Source organism: Meles meles, chromosome 6 (assembly GCF_922984935.1).
Source record: "Meles meles chromosome 6, mMelMel3.1 paternal haplotype, whole genome shotgun sequence".
Taxonomy (NCBI): domain Eukaryota; kingdom Metazoa; phylum Chordata; class Mammalia; order Carnivora; family Mustelidae; genus Meles; species Meles meles.
Window position 1 is genome coordinate 24153906 of NC_060071.1, and position 23124 is coordinate 24177029.

Genomic DNA, 23124 nt, shown 5'->3' on the forward strand with positions numbered 1-23124 from the left:
CTCTTGCCCTCGACAGACACGGCGGGGCCGGGGGAGGGAGGCCGGCGGGCTGATGGTGGGGACCTGCGTGGCGCGAACCTCCGGTTGTATGCTGACACAGCCGGTCACGGCTGCGAGGGTTGTGGGGGCCGTGCCCTCCAGCACCCGTCCCCGTTGGGCGGCCACCTGGTGGCTACAGCGGCCGGGTTTGGGGTGTCTCGGGGCCGCGTTTCGGTCCCTTAGCGGAGTGCCCCTGGGGCCTCCGTCCCCGAGGAGCGGCGACCGGTGGGCGTCTTCCCGGGGTCCCGAGGGTGTGCGTTTGCCATGAACCCCGGCGCGGCCGGGACGGTGTCCGCTGGCGCGGGCCCCCGAGGCCACGGAGGGCTTGCCCCGCACCCGGGCCTGGGCCCGCGGAGCTGGAGGTGCTTCTGCCGAGGTGCCTGTGACTGGTGGACCCGATGCCCCGGAGCCCCGGGGCACGGGGCACGCTCCTGACCTGTCCTTGCGGGCTTGCGCCCCAGGCAGGGCAGGGCAGGGCAAGCCCCGGGATCCCGGAGGCCAGTCCGGATCTGGGCCTTGGGCAAAGGTGGAGCTGGTTAAAGGGCCGGCTGCCGTGGGCTGGAGGAGAGGTGGCCTCCTTCCCTCGCTCCTCGCGCCTTTCCGCGGCGTCGCGCTGGGTGAGCGACGCCGCCCGGGCCAGGGCCCTTGTCCCTGCGCCGAGCGAGGGGTCCTGCCTAGAGTCCCGCAGGGTGTCTGACGGAAACGTCCGCTTGGCTTGGGGCCGGGCATTGTAAGATCCCTGCCTTGGCCGGGGCGTGGCCAGTGGGAACACAGGGTAGGTGGGGGTGGGGAGATGCCGGGCACGCCGGAGCCTGCGCACCGGGACCGAGCGGCCGAAATAGTGCCCCTTCCCTCAGGGGCGGTCCCCACGAAGCCCGCTGGCCCTGGACACACCCCTGCGCTGGGTGGGAACGGGCCCTGCCTTCAGTCGGGCGGTCAGCCGGCCGCCCGGGGACCACGGGAAGCACATGACAAGAGCTGTGCCGGCTGAGCACCAAGGGCCTTTGGGCGGAGTGCGCGGGTGGTGGCGCCTGGTCCCGGGTCCAAGCGCCCCCTCTTCTCGCGAGGGCTGTGGGTCGGCATAGGGCCAGGCCCTGACGTCCCAGGGTTTGCCGTGTCCGTGGGCCCTGGGATTTTGTCGGTGGTCGCTGAGGGTCGGTGTCCTGCGGTCACGCCGGGACAGGGGTCACGGCGACAGAGGTCCCATGGCAGGGGCCTCCGCCCCCGCCAGCGTTAGCGGCTGGAGACGGCGTGCTCTGCCTTGCCAGGAGGACTCGGACACGCGGGGTCTCTGGCCTTTTTCCGCCACCCCTCGGCGGTGTGGACCGTGGCGCTCGGAGTTTCCGTGGCACCGATCTTGCGGCACGGCCTGGCGCGCCGGGAGGCCTGGGTTCCCGGTCCCCGGAGGGCTCTGCACGGGCCCGAGGCCTCCTCCCAAGGGCAACCGCCCCGTGGCCCCCCCAACAGCCGAAAGCCACCCGCCGGCCAGTTCCCTCCCCCATGCTCCCGGGGCCCACAAGTCCTACCCGCCCTCGCAAACCAAGGCACACCCAACCGTACACCCCTTCCGCGGACGCGCTCGCACGCCCGCGCCCCTACGCAGGCACACACACGCGCACACACAGAGACACCGACCCGTGACCACACGCACACACCCTCGGCACACGCACACTCGCACCCGACGCCACGGAGGTCCCGCCCGTCCGCGGCCTTGACTGGCCTGCGTGCGGGGCATCCGGCCCGGCTGCCGCCCGGACTGCGGGACAGAGGGACAGGCACAGGCAGAGGCAGGAGGCCTTGCCCCCAGGCCCGTTCGGAGCCGCGTGGCGAGCTACGCCCCTGGGTCCTTTGCTCACGCGTGCGTGCTCCTTTTCCACACTTGTCAGGCGCGGTGCGACGCCGGGTGGGCTCACGGTGACCCCAGAGAAGATGGCCTTCCTGTCCTCGGATGCGCGGAGCTTGGCCGGGTCCGCGGACAAAGTACGGACCAGCGCGGGCACCCTGCGGACGGATCGGCGAGACGGTAAGCCTGCCGCCGCCTCCGGCGGCTCCCCTGGCGCCGGGATTTCGCGCGCCTGCCGGAGAGGCTGCCAGTGCGGGCCAGCCTTGTGGCGAGCGGGGTCTGGCCCCCAGTGGAGGTTGCACCCTTGCTCTTGCCCAGGGGCGTGGTTCCGGATGGGCCAGGCTGCTGCTGCTGCTGCAGGGCTCTGAGGCCACCCAGCCTGCCCCGTTCAGTTGGCCTGGCGGCCCCGAATGTGCTCGGATCGATGATGACTCCCTCCTTCTGCATTCCTTGGAAAAGCTGAACAAAATGAGTGAGAACTCCCTACCGTCGTTCTCATCGAAACTGAGGTCCAGCACGTTGTCTCCCCCGGGGACGGTAGGAGTGAGGGACAGCTTCCCCTCGGTCACACGCCGGCAGCCCACCCCCACCCCCACCACCGCGGCAACCACCGCCACCGGCAGCACCAGCAGCAGCACCAGCAGCAGCAGCAGCAGCACCACCACCACCACCACCACCACCACCTCCAGCCCGCAGGGTCCTCGGCCTCTTGAAAGCCGCGTGTGGGGCTCAGGGCCCGGGGGGCGTATCCCCCCTTCCGCTGGCACGGAGGTCCTCGGAGACGTGGCCGGGCCCTTGTGGCGCGTCGGGCAGATGGCATCCCGGTTGTGGGAGTCCCGCAGGCAGGCGCTGGGCGAGGCCCTGTGAGCGCCTGTCCCGGAGCAGCGTGGGCCAGTGTGGCGCTCCAGGCGGAGCTCCTGGGGGAGCGTGTGGTTAGAGGCTGGCAGCGGCAGGCGCCATGCGTTCCGAGGAGAGCCCCGGGCCGGGCAAGCGGCGATGCGTGCCCGGGCCCCTCCTCCCGGTGGCATCGGTGGTGCGCCCCAGGGTCTCGGGGACAGAGGGCCAAGGCCAGGACGCTGCCCTGGACAGCGCAGGGGTGGATCCCCGTGGAGGCCCCGTGGGGCCCCACGAGGCCCGTGGCGGGAGACCAGGCTGAAAGTGGAGCCACCGGGCAGGCTCTTGCCCTCGACAGACACGGCGGGGCCGGGGGAGGGAGGCCGGCGGGCTGATGGTGGGGACCTGCGTGGCGCGAACCTCCGGTTGTATGCTGACACAGCCGGTCACGGCTGCGAGGGTTGTGGGGGCCGTGCCCTCCAGTACCCGTCCCCGTTGGGCGGCCACCTGGTGGCTACGGCGGCCGGGTTCGGGGTGTCTCGGGGCCGCGTTTCGGTCCCTTAGCGGAGTGCCCCTGGGGCCTCCGTCCCCGAGGAGCAGCGACCAGTGGGCGTCTTCCCGGGGTCCCGAGGGTGTGCGTTTGCCATGAACCCCGGCGCGGCCGGGACGGTGTCCGCTGGCGCGGGCCCCCGAGGCCACGGAGGGCTTGCCCCGCACCCGGGCCTGGGCCCGCGGAGCTGGAGGTGCTTCTGCCGAGGTGCCTGTGACTGGTGGACCCGATGCCCCGGAGCCCCGGGGCACGGGGCACGCTCCTGACCTGTCCTTGCGGGCTTGTGCCCCAGGCAGGGCAGGGCAGGGCAAGCCCCGGGATCCCGGAGGCCAGTCCGGATCTGGGCCTTGGGCAAAGGTGGAGCTGGTTAAAGGGCCGGCTGCCGTGGGCTGGAGGAGAGGTGGCCTCCTTCCCTCGCTCCTCGCGCCTTTCCGCGGCGTCGCGCTGGGTGAGCGACGCCGCTCGGGCCAGGGCCCTTGACCCTGCGCCGAGCGAGCAGTCCTGCCTAGAGTCCCGCAGGGTGTCTGACGGAAACGTCCGCTTGGCTTGGGGCCGGGCGTTGTAAGATCCCTGCCTTGGCCGGGGCGTGGCCAGTGGGAACACAGGGTAGGTGGGGGTTGGGAGATGCCGGGCACGCCGGAGCCTGCGCACCGGGACCGAGCGGCCGAATGAGTGCCCCTTCCCTCAGGGGCGGTCCCCACGAAGCCCGCTGGCCCTGGACACACCCCTGCGCTGGGTGGGAACGGGCCCTGCCTTCAGTCGGGCGGTCAGCCGGCCGCCCGGGGACCACGGGAAGCACATGACAAGAGCTGTGCCGGCTGAGCACCAAGGGCCTTTGGGCGGAGTGCGCGGGTGGTGGCGCCTGGTCCCGGGTCCAAGCGCCCCCTCTTCTCGCGAGGGCTGTGGGTCGGCATAGGGCCAGGCCCTGACGTCCCAGGGTTTGCCGTGTCCGTGGGCCCTGGGATTTTGTCGGTGGTCGCTGAGGGTCGGTGTCCTGCGGTCACGCCGGGACAGGGGTCACGGCGACAGAGGTCCCATGGTAGGGGCCTCCGCCCCCGCCAGCGTTAGCGGCTGGAGACGGCGTGCTCTGCCTTGCCAGGAGGACTCGGACACGCGGGGTCTCTGGCCTTTTTCCGCCACCCCTCGGCGGTGTGGACCGTGGCGCTCGGAGTTTCCGTGGCACCGATCTTGTGGCACGGCCTGGCGCGCCGGGAGGCCTGGGTTCCCGGTCCCCGGAGGGCTCTGCCCGGGCCCGAGGCCTCCTCCCAAGGGCAACCGCCCCGTGGCCCCCCCAACAGCCGAAAGCCACCCGCCGGCCAGTTCCCTCCCCCATGCTCCCGGGGCCCACAAGTCCTACCCGCCCTCGCAAACCAAGGCACACCCAACCGTACACCCCTTCCGCGGACGCGCTCGCACGCCCGCGCCCCTACGCAGGCACACACATGCGCACACACAGAGACACCGACCCGTGACCACACGCACACACCCTCGGCACACGCACACTCGCACCCGACGCCACGGAGGTCCCGCCCGTCCGCGGCCTTGACTGGCCTGCGTGCGGGGCATCCGGCCCGGCTGCCGCCCGGACTGCGGGACAGAGGGACAGGCACAGGCAGAGGCAGGAGGCCTTGCCCCCAGGCCCGTTCGGAGCCGCGTGGCGAGCTACGCCCCTGGGTCCTTTGCGCACGCGTGCGTGCTCCTTTTCCACACTTGTCAGGCGCGGTGCGACGCCGGGTGGGCTCACGGTGACCCCAGAGAAGATGGCCTTCCTGTCCTCGGATGCGCGGAGCTTGACCGGGTCCGCGGACGAAGTGCGGACCAGCGCGGGCACCCTATGGACGGATCGGCGAGACGGTAAGCCTGCCGCCGCCTCCGGCGGCTCCCCTGGCGCCGGGATTTCGCGCGCCTGCCGGAGAGGCTGCCAGTGCGCGCCAGCCTTGTGGCGAGCGGGGTCTGGCCCCCAGTGGAGGTTGCACCCTTGCTCTTGCCCAGGGGCGTGGTTCCGGATGGGCCAGGCTGCTGCTGCTGCTGCAGGGCTCTGAGGCCACCCAGCCTGCCCCGTTCAGTTGGCCTGGCGGCCCCGAATGTGCTCGGATCGATGATGACTCCCTCCTTCTGCATTCCTTGGAAAAGCTGAACAAAATGAGTGAGAACTCCCTACCGTCGTTCTCATCGAAACTGAGGTCCAGCACGTTGTCTCCCCCGGGGACGGTAGGAGTGAGGGACAGCTTCCCCTCGGTCACACGCCGGCAGCCCACCCCCACCCCCACCACCGCGGCAACCACCGCCACCGGCAGCACCACCAGACCAGCAGCAGCACCAGCAGCAGCAGCAGCACCACCACCACCACCACCACCACCACCACCTCCAGCCCGCAGGGTCCTCGGCCTCTTGAAAGCCGCATGTGGGGCTCAGGGCCCGGGGGGCGTATCCCCCCTTCCGCTGGCACGGAGGTCCTCGGAGACGTGGCCGGGCCCTTGTGGCGTGTCGGGCAGATGGCATCCCGGTCGTGGGAGTCCCGCAGGCAGGCGCTGGGCGAGGCCCTGTGAGCGCCTGTCCCGGAGCAGCGTGGGCCAGTGTGGCGCTCCAGGCGGAGCTCCTGGGGGAGCGTGTGGTTAGAGGCTGGCAGCGGCAGGCGCCATGCGTTCCGAGGAGAGCCCCGGGCCGGGCAAGTGGCGATGCGTGCCCGGGCCCCTCCTCCCGGTGGCATCGGTGGTGCGCCCCAGGGTCTCGGGGGCAGAGGGCAAAGGCCAGGACGCTGCCCTGGACAGCGCAGGGGTGGATCCCCGTGGAGGCCCCGTGGGGTCCCACGAGGCCCGTGGCGGGAGACCAGGCTGAAAGTGGAGCCACCGGGCAGGCTCTTGCCCTCGACAGACACGGCGGGGCCGGGGGAGGGAGGCCGGCGGGCTGATGGTGGGGACCTGCGTGGCGCGAACCTCCGGTTGTATGCTGACACAGCCGGTCACGGCTGCGAGGGTTGTGGGGGCCGTGCCCTCCAGCACCCGTCCCCGTTGGGCGGCCACCTGGTGGCTACGGCGGCCGGGTTTGGGGTGTCTCGGGGCCGCGTTTTGGTCCCTTAGCGGAGTGCCCCTGGGGCCTCCGTCCCCGAGGAGCGGCGACCGGTGGGCGTCTTCCCGGGGTCCCGAGGGTGTGCGTTTGCCATGAACCCCGGCGCGGCCGGGACGGTGTCCGCTGGCGCGGGCCCCCGAGGCCACGGAGGGCTTGCCCCGCACCCGGGCCTGGGCCCGCGGAGCTGGAGGTGCTTCTGCCGAGGTGCCTGTGACTGGTGGACCCGATGCCCCGGAGCCTTGGGGCACGGGGCACGCTCCTGACCTGTCCTTGCGGGCTTACGCCCCAGGCAGGGCAGGGCAGGGCAAGCCCCGGGATCCCGGAGGCCAGTCCGGATCTGGGCCTTGGGCAAAGGTGGAGCTGGTTAAAGGGCCGGCTGCCGTGGGCTGGAGGAGAGGTGGCCTCCTTCCCTCGCTCCTCGCGCCTTTCCGCGGCGTCGCGCTGGGTGAGCGATGCCGCCCGGGCCAGGGCCCTTGTCCCTGCGCCGAGCGAGGGGTCCTGCCTAGAGTCCCGCAGGGTGTCTGACGGAAACGTCCGCTTGGCTTGGGGCCGGGCGTTGTAAGATCCCTGCCTTGGCGGGGCGTGGCCAGTGGGAACACAGGGTAGGTGGGGGTGGGGAGATGCCGGGCACGCCGGAGCCTGCGCACCGGGACCGAGCGGCCGAATGAGTGCCCCTTCCCTCAGGGGCGGTCCCCACGAAGCCCGCTGGCCCTGGACACACCCCTGCGCTGGGTGGGAACGGGCCCTGCCTTCAGTCGGGCGGTCAGCCGGCCGCCCGGGGACCACGGGAAGCACATGACAAGAGCTGTGCCGGCTGAGCACCAAGGGCCTTTGGGCGGAGTGCGCGGGTGGTGGCGCCTGGTCCCGGGTCCAAGCGCCCCCTCTTCTCGCGAGGGCTGTGGGTCGGCATAGGGCCAGGCCCTGACGTCCCAGGGTTTGCCGTGTCCGTGGGCCCTGGGATTTTGTCGGTGGTCACTGAGGGTCGGTGTCCTGCGGTCACGCCGGTACAGGGGTCAGGGCGACAGAGGTCCCATGGCAGGGGCCTCCGCCCCCGCCAGCGTTAGCGGCTGGAGACGGCGTGCTCTGCCTTGCCAGGAGGACTCGGACACGCGGGGTCTCTGGCCTTTTTCCGCCACCCCTCGGCGGTGTGGACCGTGGCGCTCGGAGTTTCCGTGGCACCGATCTTGCGGCACGGCCTGGCGCGCCGGGAGGCCTGGGTTCCCGGTCCCCGGAGGGCTCTGCCCGGGCCCGAGGCCTCCTCCCAAGGGCAACCGCCCCGTGGCCCCCCCAACAGCCGAAAGCCACCCGCCGGCCAGTTCCCTCCCCCATGCTCCCGGGGCCCACAAGTCCTACCCGCCCTCGCAAGCCAAGGCACACCCAACCGTACCCCCCTTCCGCGGGCGCGCTCGCACGCCCGCGCCCCTACGCAGGCACACACACGCGCACACACAGAGACACCGACCCGTGACCACACGCACACACCCTCGGCACACGCACACTCGCACCCGACGCCACGGAGGTCCCGCCCGTCCGCGGCCTTGACTGGCCTGCGTGCGGGGCATCCGGCCCGGCTGCCGCCCGGACTGCGGGACAGAGGGACAGGCACAGGCAGAGGCAGGAGGCCTTGCCCCCAGGCCCGTTCGGAGCCGCGTGGCGAGCTACGCCCCTGGGTCCTTTGCTCACGCGTGCGTGCTCCTTTTCCACAATTGTCAGGCGCGGTGCGACGCCGGGTGGGCTCACGGTCACCCCAGAGAAGATGGCCTTCCTGTCCTCGGATGCGCGGAGCTTGGCCGGGTCCGCGGACGAAGTGCGGACCAGCGCGGGCACCCTGCGGACGGATCGGCGAGACGGTAAGCCTGCCGCCGCCTCCGGCGGCTCCCCTGGCGCCGGGATTTCGCGCGCCTGCCGGAGAGGCTGCCAGTGCACGCCAGCCTTGTGGCGAGCGGGGTCTGGCCCCCAGTGGAGGTTGCACCCTTGCTCTTGCCCAGGGGCGTGGTTCCGGATGGGCCAGGCTGCTGCTGCTGCTGCAGGGCTCTGAGGCCACCCAGCCTGCCCCGTTCAGTTGGCCTGGCGGCCCCGAATGTGCTCGGATCGATGATGACTCCCTCCTTCTGCATTCCTTGGAAAAGCTGAACAAAATGAGTGAGAACTCCCTACCGTCGTTCTCATCGAAACTGAGGTCCAGCACGTTGTCTCCCCCGGGGACGGTAGGAGTGAGGGACAGCTTCCCCTCGGTCACACGCCGGCAGCCCACCCCCACCCCCACCACCGCGGCAACCACCGCCACCGGCAGCACCACCAGACCAGCAGCAGCACCAGCAACACCACCACCACCACCACACCACCACCACCACCACCACCTCCAGCCTGCAGGGTCCTCGGCCTCTTGAAAGCCGCATGTGGGGCTCAGGGCCCGGGGGGCGTATCCCCCCTTCCGCTGGCACGGAGGTCCTCGGGGACGTGGCCGGGCCCTTGTGGCGCGTCGGGCAGATGGCATCCCGGTCGTGGGAGTCCCGCAGGCAGGCGCTGGGCGAGGCCCTGTGAGCGCCTGTCCCGGAGCAGCGTGGGCCAGTGTGGCGCTCCAGGCGGAGCTCCTGGGGGAGCGTGTGGTTAGAGGCTGGCAGCGGCAGGCGCCATGCATTCCGAGGAGAGCCCCGGGCCGGGCAAGCGGCGATGCGTGCCCGGGCCCCTCCTCCCGGTGGCATCGGTGGTGCGCCCCAGGGTCTCGGGGGCAGAGGGCCAAGGCCAGGACGCTGCCCTGGACAGCGCAGGGGTGGATCCCCGTGGAGGCCCCGTGGGGCCCCACGAGGCCCGTGGCGGGAGACCAGGCTGAAAGTGGAGCCACCGGGCAGGCTCTTGCCCTCGACAGACACGGCGGGGCCGGGGGAGGGAGGCCGGCGGGCTGATGGTGGGGACCTGCGTGGCGCGCGCCTCCGGTTGTATGCTGACACAGACGGTCACGGCTGCGAGGGTTGTGGGGGCCGTGCCCTCCAGCACCCGTCCCCGTTGGGCGGCCACCTGGTGGCTACGGCGGCCGGGTTCGGGGTGTCTCGGGGCCGCGTTTCGGTCCCTTAGCGGAGTGCCCCTGGGGCCTCCGTCCCCGAGGAGCGGCGACCGGTGGGCGTCTTCCCGGGGTCCCGAGGGTGTGCGTTTGCCATGAACCCCGGCGCGGCCGGGACGGTGTCCGCTGGCGCGGGCCCCCGAGGCCACGGAGGGCTTGACCCGCACCCGGGCCTGGGCCCGCGGATTTGGAGGTGCTTCTGCCGAGGTGCCTGTGACTGGTGGACCCGATGCCCCGGAGCCCCGGGGCACGGGGCACGCTCCTGACCTGTCCTTGCGGGCTTGCGCCCCAGGCAGGGCAGGGCAGGGCAAGCCCCGGGATCCCGGAGGCCAGTCCGGATCTGGGCCTTGGGCAAAGGTGGAGCTGGTTAAAGGGCCGGCTGCCGTGGGCTGGAGGAGAGGTGGCCTCCTTCCCTCGCTCCTCGCGCCTTTCCGCGGCGTCGCGCTGGGTGAGCGACGCCGCCCGGGCCAGGGCCCTTGTCCCTGCGCCGAGCGAGGGGTCCTGCCTAGAGTCCCGCAGGGTGTCTGACGGAAACGTCCTCTTGGCTTGGGGCCGGGCGTTGTAAGATCCCTGCCTTGACCGGGGCGTGGCCAGTGGGAACACTGGGTAGGTGGGGGTGGGGAGATGCCGGGCACGCCGGAGCCTGCGCACCGAGACCGAGCGGCCGAATGAGTGCCCCTTCCCTCAGGGGCGGTCCCCACGAAGCCCGCTGGCCCTGGACACACCCCTGCGCTGGGTGGGAACGGGCTCTGCCTTCAGTCGGGCGGTCAGCCGGTCGCCCGGGGACCACGGGAAGCACATGACAAGAGCTGTGCCGGCTGAGCACCAAGGGCCTTTGGGCGGAGTGCGCGGGTGGTGGCGCCTGGTCCCGGGTCCAAGCGCCCCCTCTTCTCGCGAGGGCTGTGGGTCGGCATAGGGCCAGGCCCTGACGTCCCAGGGTTTGCCGTGTCCGTGGGCCCTGGGATTTTGTCGGTGGTCGCTGAGGGTCGGTGTCCTGCGGTCACTCCGGGACAGGGGTCACGGCGACAGAGGTCCCATGGCAGGGGCCTCCGCCCCCGCCAGCCTTAGCTGCTGGAGACGGCGTGCTCTGCCTTGCCAGGAGGACTCGGACACGCGGGGTCTCTGGCCTTTTTCCGCCACCCCTCGGCGGTGTGGACCGTGGCGCTCGGAGTTTCCGTGGCACCGATCTTGCGGCACGGCCTGGCGCGCCGGGAGGCCTGGGTTCCCGGTCCCCGGAGGGCTCTGCCCGGGCCCGAGGCCTCCTCCCAAGGGCAACCGCCCCGTGTCCCCCCAACAGCCGAAAGCCACCCGCCGGCCAGTTCCCTCCCCCATGCTCCCGTGCCCACAAGTCCTACCCGCCCTCGCAAGCCAAGGCACACCCAACCGTACACCCCTTCCGCGGACGCGCTCGCATGCCCGCGCCCCTACGCAGGCACACACACGCGCACACACAGAGACACCGACCCGTGACCACACGCACACACCCTCGGCACACGCACACTCGCACCCGACGCCACGGAGGTCCCGCCCGTCCGCGGCCTTGACTGGCCTGCGTGCGGGGCATCCGGCCCGGCTGCCGCCCGGACTGCGGGACAGAGGGACAGGCACAGGCAGAGGCAGGAGGCCTTGCCCCCAGGCCCGTTCGGAGCCGCGTGGCGAGCTACGCCCCTGGGTCCTTTGCTCACGCGCGTGCTCCTTTTCCACACTTGTCAGGCACGGTGCGACGCCGGGTGGGCTCACGGTGACCCCAGAGAAGATGGCCTTCCTGTCCTCGGATGCGCGGAGCTTGGCCGGGTCCGCGGACGAAGTGCGGACCAGCGCGGGCACCCTGCGGACGGATCGGCGAGACGGTAAGCCTGCCGCCGCCTCCGGCGGCTCCCCTGGCGCCGGGATTTCGCGCGCCTGCCGGAGAGGCTGCCAGTGCGCGCCACCCTTGTGGCGAGCGGGGTCTGGCCCCCAGTGGAGGTTGCACCCTTGCTCTTGCCCAGGGGCGTGGTTCCGGATGGGCCAGGCTGCTGCTGCTGCTGCAGGGCTCTGAGGCCACCCAGCCTGCCCCGTTCAGTTGGCCTGGCGGCCCCGAATGTGCTCGGATCGATGATGACTCCCTCCTTCTGCATTCCTTGGAAAAGCTGAACAAAATGAGTGAGAACTCCCTACCGTCGTTCTCATCGAAACTGAGGTCCAGCACGTTGTCTCCCCCGGGGACGGTAGGAGTGAGGGACAGCTTCCCCTCGGTCACACGCCGGCAGCCCACCCCCACCCCCACCACCGCGGCAACCACCGCCACCGGCAGCACCACCAGACCAGCAGCAGCACCAGCAACACCACCACCACCACCACACCACCACCACCACCACCACCTCCAGCCTGCAGGGTCCTCGGCCTCTTGAAAGCCGCATGTGGGGCTCAGGGCCCGGGGGGCGTATCCCCCCTTCCGCTGGCACGGAGGTCCTCGGGGACGTGGCCGGGCCCTTGTGGCGCGTCGGGCAGATGGCATCCCGGTCGTGGGAGTCCCGCAGGCAGGCTCTGGGCGAGGCCCTGTGAGCGCCTGTCCCGGAGCAGCGTGGGCCAGTGTGGCGCTCCAGGCGGAGCTCCTGGGGGAGCGTGTGGTTAGAGGCTGGCAGCGGCAGGCGCCATGCGTTCCGAGGAGAGCCCCGGGCCGGGCAAGCGGCGATGCGTGCCCGGGCCCCTCCTCCCGGTGGCATCGGTGGTGCGCCCCAGGGTCTCGGGGGCAGAGGGCCAAGGCCAGGACGCTGCCCTGGACAGCGCAGGGGTGGATCCCCGTGGAGGCCCCGTGGGGCCCCACGAGGCCCGTGGCGGGAGACCAGGCTGAAAGTGGAGCCACCGGGCAGGCTCTTGCCCTCGACAGACACGGCGGGGCCGGGGGAGGGAGGCCGGCGGGCTGATGGTGGGGACCTGCGTGGCGCGCGCCTCCGGTTGTATGCTGACACAGACGGTCACGGCTGCGAGGGTTGTGGGGGCCGTGCCCTCCAGCACCCGTCCCCGTTGGGCGGCCACCTGGTGGCTACGGCGGCCGGGTTCGGGGTGTCTCGGGGCCGCGTTTCGGTCCCTTAGCGGAGTGCCCCTGGGGCCTCCGTCCCCGAGGAGCGGCGACCGGTGGGCGTCTTCCCGGGGTCCCGAGGGTGTGCGTTTGCCATGAACCCCGGCGCGGCCGGGACAGTGTCCGCTGGCGCGGGCCCCCGAGGCCACGGAGGGCTTGCCCCGCACCCGGGCCTGGGCCCGCGGATTTGGAGGTGCTTCTGCCGAGGTGCCTGTGACTGGTGGACCCGATGCCCCGGAGCCCCGGGGCACGGGGCACGCTCCTGACCTGTCCTTGCGGGCTTGCGCCCCAGGCAGGGCAGGGCAGGGCAAGCCCCGGGATCCCGGAGGCCAGTCCGGATCTGGGCCTTGGGCAAAGGTGGAGCTGGTTAAAGTGCCGGCTGCCGTGGGCTGGAGGAGAGGTGGCCTCCTTCCCTCGCTCCTCGCGCCTTTCCGCGGCGTCGCGCTGGGTGAGCGACGCCGCCCGGGCCAGGGCCCTTGTCCCTGCGCCGAGCGAGGGGTCCTGCCTAGAGTCCCGCAGGGTGTCTGACGGAAACGTCCTCTTGGCTTGGGGCCGGGCGTTGTAAGATCCCTGCCTTGACCGGGGCGTGGCCAGTGGGAACACTGGGTAGGTGGGGGTGGGGAGATGCCGGGCACGCCGGAGCCTGCGCACCGGGACCGAGCGGCCGAATGAGTGCCCCTTCCCTCAGGGGCGGTCCCCACGAAGCCCGCTGGCCCTGGACACACCCCTGCGCTGGGTGGGAACGGGCTCTGCCTTCAGTCGGGCGGTCAGCCGGTCGCCCGGGGACCACGGGAAGCACATGACAAGAGCTGTGCCGGCTGAGCACCAAGGGCCTTTGGGCGGAGTGCGCGGGTGGTGGCGCCTGGTCCCGGGTCCAAGCGCCCCCTCTTCTCGCGAGGGCTGTGGGTCGGCATAGGGCCAGGCCCTGACGTCCCAGGGTTTGCCGTGTCCGTGGGCCCTGGGATTTTGTCGGTGGTCGCTGAGGGTCGGTGTCCTGCGGTCACGCCGGGACAGGGGTCACGGCGACAGAGGTCCCATGGCAGGGGCCTCCGCCCCCGGCAGCCTTAGCGGCTGGAGACGGCGTGCTCTGCCTTGCCAGGAGGACTCGGACACGCGGGGTCTCTGGCCTTTTTCCGCCACCCCTCGGCGGTGTGGACCGTGGCGCTCGGAGTTTCCGTGGCACCGATCTTGCGGCACGGCCTGGCGCGCCGGGAGGCCTGGGTTCCCGGTCCCCGGAGGGCTCTGCCCGGGCCCGAGGCCTCCTCCCAAGGGCAACCGCCCCGGGGCACCCCCAACAGCCGAAAGCCACCCGCCGGCCAGTTCCCTCCCCCATGCTCCCGGGGCCCACAAGTCCTACCCGCCCTCGCAAGCCAAGGCACACCCAACCGTACCCCCCTTCCGCGGGCGCGCTCGCACGCCCGCGCCCCTACGCAGGCACACACACGCGCACACACAGAGACACCGACCCGTGACCACACGCACACACCCTCGGCACACGCACACTCGCACCCGACGCCACGGAGGTCCCGCCCGTCCGCGTCCTTGACTGGCCTGCGTGCGGGGCATCCGGCCCGGCTGCTGCCCGGACTGCGGGACAGAGGGACAGGCACAGGCAGAGGCAGGAGGCCTTGCCCCCAGGCCCGTTCGGAGCCGCGTGGCGAGCTACGCCCCTGGGTCCTTTGCTCACGCGTGCGTGCTCCTTTTCCACACTTGTCAGGCGCGGTGCGACGCCGGGTGGGCTCACGGTCACCCCAGAGAAGATGGCCTTCCTGTCCTCGGATGCGCGGAGCTTGGCCGGGTCCGCGGACGAATTGCGGACCAGCGCGGGCACCCTGCGGACGGATCGGCGAGACGGTAAGCCTTCCGCCGCCTCCGGCGGCTCCCCTGGAACCGGGATTACACGCGCCTGCAGGAGACTGGCCGAGGATGGCTCCCTTGGCTCCCCTGGCTGCCCGGTGGCCTGGGCCTGGATGTTCAGAAGGGCCGACGTGTCTGAACTCAGTGGTTCAGCCAGGCTGGAGCCCGGCCCTTTGAACGCTCCGTGTCCTGAGGCGTGCTCGGATCGATGATGACTCCCTACAAATGCATTCCTTGGAAATCTGAACAAAATGAGTGACAATCCCTACCGTCGTCCTCATCGGAACTGAGGTCCAGCACGTGGTTCTCAGCCAGGAAGTCAGAGTGAGGGCCCAGGCCCCCGAGATCGTTGCCGCTAACTCGGAGTGCTCGGCACGTGGGAATGTCGCCCCTCTGGCCGGGGAACTGCGCCGCCGTGGAGGGAGACCGTCCCCATCTGTAGCAGATGGCGGGCGGGGACCAGGGCCTTTTGGGGTCAAAGGCCTGGCTGCCGCCAGAGAGCCCAGGGAGAGTGTGCGAGTCAGAGGTCGGCCGCCCACGCGGCCCTGAGCCCCCGAGGCCCTCCCCGCCAGCGCTCCCCGTCACCACCACCGCTGTCCCCGCCGTGGCCCCTGGGGCCCACTCCTCTAACACCCTTGTGCCTTGTCTGCTGCAGGGCAGAGTGGTTTTGGACACAGGATGGGAGGAGGGCCCCGGGGCAGGAGTGGGGCATGCTTCCTCTGCAGCTGCTCCTCGTCGGACCGCATGTGGCCCGCCGCGATGGCCGGGCAGCCTCTGGCATCTCCGGGACTGGGCAGGACGGTGACTCCGATGACATCGCCTGGGCCAGAGCGTCCATCCACTGGGCCCTGGCCACCGTGGAGTTTACATGGGGGTGGGAGGGAGGCCCAAGGGCTGGGGGGCATGGGGGCCTGGAGGATGCCCTCGGCAGAGACCAAGCCGGCTAGAACCGTCGTCCCAAGAAAGACTCGGCCAAGCGCCGCCGGGATGGGAGGCTGGCGGAACTTCCGCTGCAGGGCCACTGCTCCCCCTGCCGGAGGCTCATGTTGCGGAAGGCTGCCCGGGTGACGGTGAGCCACGGGTTTGCGTGGAGCCGGACCGTGGCGGGCGTGATGACTTTCCTCGTCGTTGGTGGCGACAGCACCTGGGCCCCGTGTTGGCGCCGTCCAGGTTCGGTGGGGCAGGTCAAATCTGGAGGGTGACGCCCTCCGCGACGCCTTGCGCTGGCATGGCAGTGAAGGCGTTCTTGGAGAGGCTCCTTCAGGGTGGGTTGCCGGCGCCTGCCAGCTTCCCAGGGGTCTGTGCTGCCCGTTGGACTGTGGTGGGCTCCAGCGGGCAGAAACCGGGTGGGACCAGAGCTCGGGAGTGGCTCTCAGACGAGGGGCAGGCGAGGCTGCGGGATGTGGGAACGTGCCGACAAGGCCATGCTGCCTGCCGGTCCAAGTGACAGGTGGTTCTGGAGCGGCCTGCGTTTGGGACAGATTTAGGGACCCCAGGCCCAGAGACGTCTGGGTCCTGTGGCAGGCCAGGCAGCGCTCCTGGTCAGAGGCTCAGCCTCCTGCGGCACCAAAGACCTGGGTCGTGCTGCCCCAGTCCCCGGGCAGGTTCGAGCCAGTCCCAGGGCCCCAGAGCCACGGGCTGCGCCAGCTTCCGAGGGTGCCAGTGGGAGGCGGGGCGACGGGCAGGTGTCATGAGAGCCCGGGGTCACCGCCTTCCGGGGCTTGCTTCTGAGCCCGCGGGAACGAGGGGGAAGTGGCCTCCTGCGGAAGGATGGCGCTGTGCTCCGTCCCTCGGGACCTGGCGTATCATGAGGCCGGGGTGGGTTTTCTGGATGGAGGAAGGGAGGGGATCGGGCCATGGCAGGGAGGACAGCAGCGTTGGGGCGTGCTTTTTGGGAGGCCACTTGTTGCCCCCCTCACACCCTGGGCTCATTGCTCCTGGGGCGATTGCCCTGGAGCCGAGGGGATTTCCCTCAGGTTAGCTCGCCGATGCCGCTTCGTGTCGCTGGGTGCTGGACCTCGTTTTCGGCCGAGTATGTGCTGGGTGCGTGATGGGTCCCCCCGTGGGGGGTACTGGTTGGGGAGCCGCTCCTGCCGGGGTCCTACACCACGTGGGAGGGCAAGGTCGTCCGGATGGCCCCGGTGCTCACTGGGGATGTGCTGCACGCGGCCCCGTGTGCACGGCATGCAGGAGACAGGTGTTGGGGTGCGTCATCTAGGGACTCATTTCCATTAAAGGGCACAGTGTCCGACGTCTCGAACTCACCCCTAGCCCCTCCCCTTCCCCCCATTCTCTCCCCTTCCTGTCACCCTTCCCTCCACTGTCCCCCGCCCGGCCCCACGCCTGCACACTTGGAGGCCTCCACTGGGGCACGGTACCAGCCACCACCCCCATCATAGGGAGAGGTAGAGCGGAGTGTCCCCACTGTGCGGCACTAGCGTGGAACCCCACAGACGTGTCCTCCGGGCTTAGGTGCTCCTGTCACTTCTCTTCACGTCCCAGGTGGTGTCGGCTGGACGCCGGTGTCGTTGACCGTCGGCGAGTCCCATTTGCCTGATCCACGATGCCCGGCCTGCGAGGCGAGGACGCCCCTGGGGAGGCAGGGTGTGTAGGCTGCGGTCAGCTGGGAGTCGCCGCATCTGTGGTAAGTGGCACACCCCGGCCACCACATGCCCGGGTCTTTCCCGAGGCCTCCCTGTCCGAGGATGGCTCCCCTGGCTGCCCGGTGGCCTGGGCCTGGGTGTTCACAAGGGCCGACGTGTCTGAACTCAGTGGTTCAGCCAGGCTGGAGCCCGGCCCTTTGAACGCTCCGTGTCCTGAGACGTGCTCGGATCGATGATGACTCCCTACAAATGCATTCCTTGGAAATCTGAACAAAATGAGTGACAATCCCTACCGTCGTCCTCATCGGAACTGAGGTCCAGCACGTGGTTCCCCGCCAGGAAGTCAGAGTGAGGGCCCAGGCCCCCGAGATCGTTGCCGCTAACTCGGAGTGCTCGGCACGTGGGAATGTCGCCCCTCTGGCCGGGGAACTGCGCCGCGGTGGAGGGAGACCGCCCCCATCTGTAGCAGATGGCGGGCGGGGACCAGGGCCTTTTGGGGTCAAAGGCCTGGCTGCCGCCAGAGAGCCCAGGGAGAGTGTGCGAGTCAGAGGTCGGCCGCCCACGCGGCCCTGAGCCCCCGAGGCCCTCCCCGCCAGCGCTCCCCGTCACCACCACCGCTGTCCCCGCCGTGGCCCCTGGGGCCCACTCCTCTAACACCCTTGTGCCTTGTCTGCTGCAGGGCAGAGTGGTTTTGGACACAGGATGGGAGGAGGGCCCCGGGGCAGGAGTGGGGCATGCTTCCTCTGCAGCTGCTCCTCGTCGGACCGCATGTGGCCCGCCGCGATGGCCGGGCAGCCTCTGGCATCTCCGGGACTGGGCAGGACGGTGACTCCGATGACATCGCCTGGGCCAGAGCGTCCATCCACTGGGCCCTGGCCACCGTGGAGTTTACATGGGGATGGGAGGGAGGCCAAAGGGCTGGGGGGCATGGGGGCCTGGAGGATGCCCTCGGCAGAGACCAAGCCGGCTAGAACCGTCGTCCCAAGAAAGACTCGGCCAAGCGCCGCCGGGATGGGAGGCTGGCGGAACTTCCGCTGCAGGGCCACTGCTCCCCCGGCCGGAGGCTCACGTTGCGGAAGGCTGCCCGGGTGACGGTGAGCCACGGGTTTGCGTGGAGCCGGACCGTGGCGGGCGTGATGACTTTCCTCGTCGTTGGTGGCGACAGCACCTGGGCCCCGTGTTGGCGCCGTCCAGGTTCGGTGGGGCAGGTCAAATCTGGAGGGTGACGCCCTCCGCGACGCCTTGCGCTGGCATGGCAGTGAAGGCGTTCTTGGAGAGGCTCCTTCAGGGTGGGTTGCCGGCGCCTGCCAGCTTCCCAGGGGTCTGTGCTGCCAGTTGGACTGTGGTGGGCTCCAGCGGGCAGAAACCGGGTGGGACCAGAGCTCGGGAGTGGCTCTCAGACGAGGGGCAGGCGAGGCTGCGGGATGTGGGAACGTGCCGACAAGGCCATGCTGCCTGCCGGTCCAAGTGACAGGTGGTTCCGGAGCGGCCTGCGTTTGGGACAGATTTAGGGACCCCAGGCCCAGAGACGTCTGGGTCCTGTGGCAGGCCAGGCAGCGCTCCTGGTCAGAGGCTCAGCCTCCTGCTGCACCAAAGACCTGGGTCGTGCTGCCCCAGTCCCCGGGCAGGTTCGAGCCAGTCCCAGGGCCCCAGAGCCGCGGGCTGCGCCAGCTTCCGAGGGTGCTAGTGGGAGGCGGGGCGACGGGCAGGTGTCATGTGAGCCCGGGGTCACCGCCTTCCGGGGCTTGCTTCTGAGCCCGCGGGAACGAGGGGGAAGTGGCCTCCTGCGGAAGGATGGCGCTGTGCTCCGTCCCTCGGGACCTGGCGTATCATGAGGCCGGGGTGGGTTTTCTGGATGGAGGAAGGGAGGGGATCGGGCCATGGCAGGGAGGACAGCAGCGTTGGGGCGTGCTTGTTGGGAGGCCACTTGTTGCCCCCCTCACACCCTGGGCTCATTGCTCCTGGGGCGATTGCCCTGGAGCCGAGGGGATTTCCCTCGGGTTAGGTCGCCGATGCCGCTTCGTGTCGCTGGGTGCTGGACCTCGTTTTCGGCCGAGTATGTGCTGGGTGCGTGATGGGTCCCCCCGTGGGGGGTACTGGTTGGGGAGCCGCTCCTGCCGGGGTCCTACACCACGTGGGAGGGCAAGGTCGTCCGGATGGCCCCGGTGCTCACTGGGGATGTGCCGCACGCGGCCCCGTGTGCACGGCATGCAGGAGACAGGTGTTGGGGTGCGTCATCTAGGGACTCATTTCCATTAAAGGGCACAGTGTCCGACGTCTCGAACTCAACCCTAGCCCCTCCCCTTCCCCCCATTCTCTCCCCTTCCTGTCACCCTTCCCTCCACTGTCCCCCGCCCGGCCCCACGCCTGCACACTTGGAGGCCTCCACTGGGGCACGGGACCAGCCACCACCCCCATCGTAGGGAGAGGTAGAGCAGAGTGTCCCCACTGTGCGGCACTAGCGTGGAACCCCACAGACGTGTCCTCCGGGCTTAGGTGCTCCTGTCACTTCTCTTCACGTCCCAGGTGGTGTCGGCTGGACGCCGGTGTCGTTGACCGTCGGCGAGTCCCATTTGCCTGATCCACGATGCCCGGCCTGCGAGGCGAGGACGCCCCTGGGGAGGCAGGGTGTGTAGGCTGCGGTCAGCTGGGAGTCGCCGCATCTGTGGTAAGTGGCACACCCCGGCCACCACGTGCCCGGGTCTTTCCCGAGGCTCCCTGGCCGAGGATGGCTCCCCTGGCTGCCCGGTGGCCTGGGCCTGGGTGTTCACAAGGGCCGACGTGTCTGAACTCAGTGGTTCAGCCAGGCTGGAGCCCGGCCCTTTGAACGCTCCGTGTCCTGAGACGTGCTCGGATCGATGATGACTCCCTACAAATGCATTCCTTGGAAATCTGAACAAAATGAGTGACAATCCCTACCGTCGTCCTCATCGGAACTGAGGTCCAGCACGTGGTTCCCCGCCAGGAAGTCAGAGTGAGGGCCCAGGCCCCCGAGATCGTTGCCGCTAACTCGGAGTGCTCGGCACGTGGGAATGTCGCCCCTCTGGCCGGGGAACTGCGCCGCGGTGGAGGGAGACCGCCCCCATCTGTAGCAGATGGCGGGCGGGGACCAGGGCCTTTTGGGGTCAAAGGCCTGGCTGCCGCCAGAGAGCCCAGGGAGAGTGTGCGAGTCAGAGGTCGGCCGCCCACGCGGCCCTGAGCCCCCGAGGCCCTCCCCGCCAGCGCTCCCCGTCACCACCACCGCTGTCCCCGCCGTGGCCCCTGGGGCCCACTCCTCTAACACCCTTGTGCCTTGTCTGCTGCAGGGCAGAGTGGTTTTGGACACAGGATGGGAGGAGGGCCCCGGGGCAGGAGTGGGGCATGCTTCCTCTGCAGCTGCTCCTCGTCGGACCGCATGTGGCCCGCCGCGATGGCCGGGCAGCCTCTGGCATCTCCGGGACTGGGCAGGACGGTGACTCCGATGACATCGCCTGGGCCAGAGCGTCCATCCACTGGGCCCTGGCCACCGTGGAGTTTACATGGGGATGGGAGGGAGGCCAAAGGGCTGGGGGGCATGGGGGCCTGGAGGATGCCCTCGGCAGAGACCAAGCCGGCTAGAACCGTCGTCCCAAGAAAGACTCGGCCAAGCGCCGCCGGGATGGGAGGCTGGCGGAACTTCCGCTGCAGGGCCACTGCTCCCCCGGCCGGAGGCTCACGTTGCGGAAGGCTGCCCGGGTGACGGTGAGCCACGGGTTTGCGTGGAGCCGGACCGTGGCGGGCGTGATGACTTTCCTCGTCGTTGGTGGCGACAGCACCTGGGCCCCGTGTTGGCGCCGTCTAGGTTCGGTGGGGCAGGTCAAATTTGGAGGGTGACGCCCTCCGCGACGCCTTGCGCTGGCATGGCAGTGAAGGCGTTCTTGGAGAGGCTCCTTCAGGGTGGGTTGCCGGCGCCTGCCAGCTTCCCAGGGGTCTGTGCTGCCAGTTGGACTGTGGTGGGCTCCAGCGGGCAGAAACCGGGTGGGACCAGAGCTCGGGAGTGGCTCTCAGACGAGGGGCAGGCGAGGCTGCGGGATGTGGGAACGTGCCGACAAGGCCATGCTGCCTGCCGGTCCAAGTGACAGGTGGTTCCGGAGCGGCCTGCGTTTGGGACAGATTTAGGGACCCCAGGCCCAGAGACGTCTGGGTCCTGTGGCAGGCCAGGCAGCGCTCCTGGTCAGAGGCTCAGCCTCCTGCTGCACCAAAGACCTGGGTCGTGCTGCCCCAGTCCCCGGGCAGGTTCGAGCCAGTCCCAGGGCCCCAGAGCCGCGGGCTGCGCCAGCTTCCGAGGGTGCCAGTGGGAGGCGGGGCGACGGGCAGGTGTCATGTGAGCCCGGGGTCACCGCCTTCCGGGGCTTGCTTCTGAGCCCGCGGGAACGAGGGGGAAGTGGCCTCCTGCGGAAGGATGGCGCTGTGCTCCGTCCCTCGGGACCTGGCGTATCATGAGGCCGGGGTGGGTTTTCTGGATGGAGGAAGGGAGGGGATCGGGCCATGGCAGGGAGGACAGCAGCGTTGGGGCGTGCTTGTTGGGAGGCCACTTGTTGCCCCCCTCACACCCTGGGCTCATTGCTCCTGGGGCGATTGCCCTGGAGCCGAGGGGATTTCCCTCGGGTTAGGTCGCCGATGCCGCTTCGTGTCGCTGGGTGCTGGACCTCGTTTTCGGCCGAGTATGTGCTGGGTGCGTGATGGGTCCCCCCGTGGGGGGTACTGGTTGGGGAGCCGCTCCTGCCGGGGTCCTACACCACGTGGGAGGGCAAGGTCGTCCGGATGGCCCCGGTGCTCACTGGGGATGTGCCGCACGCGGCCCTGTGTGCACGGCATGCAGGAGACAGGTGTTGGGGTGCGTCATCTAGGGACTCATTTCCATTAAAGGGCACAGTGTCCGACGTCTCGAACTCAACCCTAGCCCCTCCCCTTCCCCCCATTCTCTCCCCTTCCTGTCACCCTTCCCTCCACTGTCCCCCGCCCGGCCCCACGCCTGCACACTTGGAGGCCTCCACTGGGGCACGGGACCAGCCACCACCCCCATCGTAGGGAGAGGTAGAGCAGAGTGTCCCCACTGTGCGGCACTAGCGTGGAACCCCACAGACGTGTCCTCCGGGCTTAGGTGCTCCTGTCACTTCTCTTCACGTCCCAGGTGGTGTCGGCTGGACGCCGGTGTCGTTGACCGTCGGCGAGTCCCATTTGCCTGATCCACGATGCCCGGCCTGCGAGGCGAGGACGCCCCTGGGGAGGCAGGGTGTGTAGGCTGCGGTCAGCTGGGAGTCGCCGCATCTGTGGTAAGTGGCACACCCCGGCCACCACGTGCCCGGGTCTTTCCCGAGGCTCCCTGGCCGAGGATGGCTCCCCTGGCTGCCCGGTGGCCTGGGCCTGGGTGTTCACAAGGGCCGACGTGTCTGAACTCAGTGGTTCAGCCAGGCTGGAGCCCGGCCCTTTGAACGCTCCGTGTCCTGAGACGTGCTCGGATCGATGATGACTCCCTACAAATGCATTCCTTGGAAATCTGAACAAAATGAGTGACAATCCCTACCGTCGTCCTCATCGGAACTGAGGTCCAGCACGTGGTTCCCCGCCAGGAAGTCAGAGTGAGGGCCCAGGCCCCCGAGATCGTTGCCGCTAACTCGGAGTGCTCGGCACGTGGGAATGTCGCCCCTCTGGCCGGGGAACTGCGCCGCGGTGGAGGGAGACCGCCCCCATCTGTAGCAGATGGCGGGCGGGGACCAGGGCCTTTTGGGGTCAAAGGCCTGGCTGCCGCCAGAGAGCCCAGGGAGAGTGTGCGAGTCAGAGGTCGGCCGCCCACGCGGCCCTGAGCCCCCGAGGCCCTCCCCGCCAGCGCTCCCCGTCACCACCACCGCTGTCCCCGCCGTGGCCCCTGGGGCCCACTCCTCTAACACCCTTGTGCCTTGTCTGCTGCAGGGCAGAGTGGTTTTGGACACAGGATGGGAGGAGGGCCCCGGGGCAGGAGTGGGGCATGCTTCCTCTGCAGCTGCTCCTCGTCGGACCGCATGTGGCCCGCCGCGATGGCCGGGCAGCCTCTGGCATCTCCGGGACTGGGCAGGACGGTGACTCCGATGACATCGCCTGGGCCAGAGCATCCATCCACTGGGCCCTGGCCACCGTGGAGTTTACATGGGGGTGGGAGGGAGGCCAAAGGGCTGGGGGGCATGGGGGCCTGGAGGATGCCCTCGGCAG

General features: G+C 70.1%; 1 protein-coding gene and 8 non-coding genes across 10 annotated transcripts in view; all 9 read left to right on the forward strand.

The window, feature by feature from the left end:
* LOC123943846 overlaps nt 1–23124 on the forward strand; it is an 83749-nt gene that overhangs the window by 3796 nt on the left and 56829 nt on the right. The window contains exons 3-9 of one of the 2 annotated variants that reach the window (XM_046008218.1): nt 1926–2062; nt 8049–8185; nt 11110–11246; nt 14175–14311; nt 16817–16958; nt 19444–19585; nt 22070–22211. In XM_046008218.1, coding sequence (XP_045864174.1) covers nt 1926–2062; nt 8049–8185; nt 11110–11246; nt 14175–14311; nt 16817–16926 — 658 coding nt within the window. In that variant the 3' untranslated portion in view covers nt 16927–16958; nt 19444–19585; nt 22070–22211. Of the gene's footprint in view, nt 1–1925; nt 2063–8048; nt 8186–11109; nt 11247–11384; nt 11604–14174; nt 14312–16816; nt 16959–19443; nt 19586–22069; nt 22212–23124 lie in introns of those variants that run through there. The other variant, XM_046008219.1, reaches the window with a different exon arrangement.
* Nucleotides 2301–2395, forward strand: LOC123945131. Its single transcript, XR_006819049.1, has one exon. It is a non-coding gene; the product is annotated as a small nucleolar RNA SNORD116 (small nucleolar RNA).
* Nucleotides 5359–5453, forward strand: LOC123945132. Its single transcript, XR_006819050.1, has one exon. It is a non-coding gene; the product is annotated as a small nucleolar RNA SNORD116 (small nucleolar RNA).
* Nucleotides 8424–8518, forward strand: LOC123945133. The gene has a single exon (XR_006819051.1). It is a non-coding gene; the product is annotated as a small nucleolar RNA SNORD116 (small nucleolar RNA).
* LOC123945134 lies at nt 11485–11579 on the forward strand. The gene has a single exon (XR_006819052.1). It is a non-coding gene; the product is annotated as a small nucleolar RNA SNORD116 (small nucleolar RNA).
* On the forward strand, nt 14517–14609 carry LOC123945136. Its single transcript, XR_006819054.1, has one exon. It is a non-coding gene; the product is annotated as a small nucleolar RNA SNORD116 (small nucleolar RNA).
* Nucleotides 17144–17236, forward strand: LOC123945137. The gene has a single exon (XR_006819055.1). It is a non-coding gene; the product is annotated as a small nucleolar RNA SNORD116 (small nucleolar RNA).
* On the forward strand, nt 19770–19862 carry LOC123945138. The gene has a single exon (XR_006819056.1). It is a non-coding gene; the product is annotated as a small nucleolar RNA SNORD116 (small nucleolar RNA).
* LOC123945139 lies at nt 22396–22488 on the forward strand. The gene has a single exon (XR_006819057.1). It is a non-coding gene; the product is annotated as a small nucleolar RNA SNORD116 (small nucleolar RNA).